Source organism: Alligator sinensis, unplaced genomic scaffold, assembly GCF_000455745.1.
Source record: "Alligator sinensis unplaced genomic scaffold, ASM45574v1 scaffold520_1, whole genome shotgun sequence".
Classification (NCBI taxonomy): domain Eukaryota; kingdom Metazoa; phylum Chordata; order Crocodylia; family Alligatoridae; genus Alligator; species Alligator sinensis.
In genome coordinates, this window is record NW_005842064.1 from 1,119,470 (window position 1) to 1,121,738 (window position 2,269).

The 2,269-nt window shown below is 46.2% G+C and overlaps 1 protein-coding gene across 9 annotated transcripts in view; it reads right to left on the minus strand.

Annotated features, from left to right (window-relative positions):
• The window catches only part of SNF8 (SNF8, ESCRT-II complex subunit), an 11,446-nt gene that overhangs the window by 1,754 nt on the left and 7,423 nt on the right, over window positions 1–2,269 (minus strand). The window contains exon 7 of one of the 9 annotated variants that reach the window (XM_025203785.1): window positions 424–498. The exons of the other annotated variants lie outside the window; for them this stretch is intronic. Within the exon in view, the coding sequence (XP_025059570.1) occupies window positions 424–498 (75 nt within the window). The remainder of the gene's footprint in view (window positions 1–423; window positions 499–2,269) is intronic. 9 annotated transcript variants of the gene reach the window in all.

Genomic DNA, 2,269 nt, shown 5'->3' on the forward strand with positions numbered 1-2,269 from the left:
CATGCTGCTACTCTGTTTGCTGCCTTGTACTCTCTGCCTGATTGAATGATAGGTTTTCTGCTCCTTTCTGTATGTCACTTGTGCTGCCTGTCCCCTCTCTGATTTGATGCATGCCACTTGTACTTCTCTACTTGGCTACCTCTAGTCCAAAGCTCATATAAAGATATCCAAGATAGCTTTAATCTACCCCATTTGTAATGACAGGAGTTACACTATCATGGCACTTCAATATATATCTAGGGCCTGGGTTTTTTCAGCCTGCGCAGCTACCCTGCTACTGGTGCTCCTGCTGGCTCAACTACATCTGCTTGTGTTGTAGTAGCACCCTGTAATTATAGTCACAACCTCAATTTGGAGGAGATCGCAGTCACCCTACATTGTCACTTGACTGAACAGTGCATAAATAAAGGTCTACACACTTACCAGCACCTGTTTGGCTCGTTCCACCTCCCATTTCAAACTGGATCTGATCTCACTGACCGTTACATACCCCTTTTTCTGAAATAAAGAAGAGAAAGAGGGAGTCGGAGCCTGTTCATGTCAAGGCAGCTGTTTAAAGACCGAACAAGCTCCTCACTATCTGCTAATGATCAGGACTTCAGAGTCCATAGTTGGAGACACTGGCTATATATCCAAATACTCTTTATTTTCCACACACGTTGAAGCCCTTGATTTTTGTTCAGGTTATAATTTAGATTCTTTATACATCTGTTTCCTGTCAAGGGAACCATATGGCCTTATAGGAGGTTTCTGCTAAAGAATCCCTTGCCCCCAATACCTCTGCCAGCTGCAGAACCACTGTATGATCCATGTTCAGTTCAGCTGGCACAGACTGGATTAGGTATGTTCCTCCAACAGGAATAATCCCAAAGCCACTGCCCAGAACTTTCAGCTTCTTGATTGCACGAATGAGATCATCCCTGAGAACAGGGAAGAGAAAATAAGATTTGAAAGAAAGCCTTTTGCTCTTCAGCTGAGCTCGATGCCAATATACCATATTTACTCAAATATAAGATGACCCCTCCACCCATCATAAGATTTGCCTTGAAGTTTTGAAGTTGTCTCCCTCCCACTGTAACAACAGAGAAAATAAATCTGGGGAGGGGCAACTCCTTCCCCTCTGCCTTCCCTCCCACCCCACAAATTTTCCCCTGCAGCCCCTTCCCTTCCTCTGTCATCAGATCCTGCTGTCCTTGAGCACATGAAAGTGAGGAACAAATCTAAAAACACCAACTTTGAAATAAACAGCTGTAGCAATTTGCACATAGTATACCCACAGATTTAGTTCCTTTAGAATTGATGCATGTTGCCTTTTTTGAAACTGCTGCAAATGTTATCACAGATACTCCATAAACAAACTTTTAAGCAACACTGGAATATATACAGTACAAACTATGCTTTTTTTTTTGCAAAAATATTTATTCCCATATATATTGCAGTACTTGGCCCAGTCCACTTCCCTTCCTTTTTCTTTCCCTTCCTTCTGCTGGCCTCGCTGCTGCAGCTACTTCCCTAGCTGCAGCTGTGAGCCCTACAGGCAGCAGCACAGGGGTGAGGAGAGGGGTCTTGACTGGCCTAGGGCCCACTAAAAGGTTCATCTGGCCCTGGGCAGAAGTGATATGAAAGGGTTCTGTGACTTTAAGAAGTTTGAAAACCACAGCTCTAAGGAAAGGTAAGGGGTGCGTAAGGCATCTTATGGATGTGTAGATGTAAATTCAAGGCTTGCACCAAAGGTGGCCCATTATACACCCAACACTAATGCATACCTGGTTACTACAGCTGTGCAAAGCTTTGGTCCCTGATTTGATTCTGCGGAGATTCAGCCCAATTTGGTGGCTGAATCTCCAAATGCAAATCGGGAGACCCTCTAGTCTATCTGAATTGAATTGAAACCGTCTGAATCTATTTGGAGAGATTCAGACAGACGGCTTTAAATGTTTTTTCTACATACCTCTAGGTAGCAGGCAGCTTGTGAATGTTGCGATGGTGGGGCAGATGAAGCATTCCACAGGAGCGCAGAGGGCTCCTCAGTGTGCTTGGCAGCAGCCCCAGAAGTGGACCAGAAGCACTTCCGGTTCGTTTCCAGGTCCGCTGGGGAGCACACTAGGCGCCCCCCCGGCAACTGGTGCCTCCTGGGTCGGGGGGAGGGAAGGCACCCTGGGTCCCCCCATGGCTGATTGCTCAGGGTGGGGAAGGTGTTCAACCTTTTAGGCAGGGGTGCCATGAATTAGCTTTGCACCCTCCCCAAATGCCACTCTGCCCTCTTTCC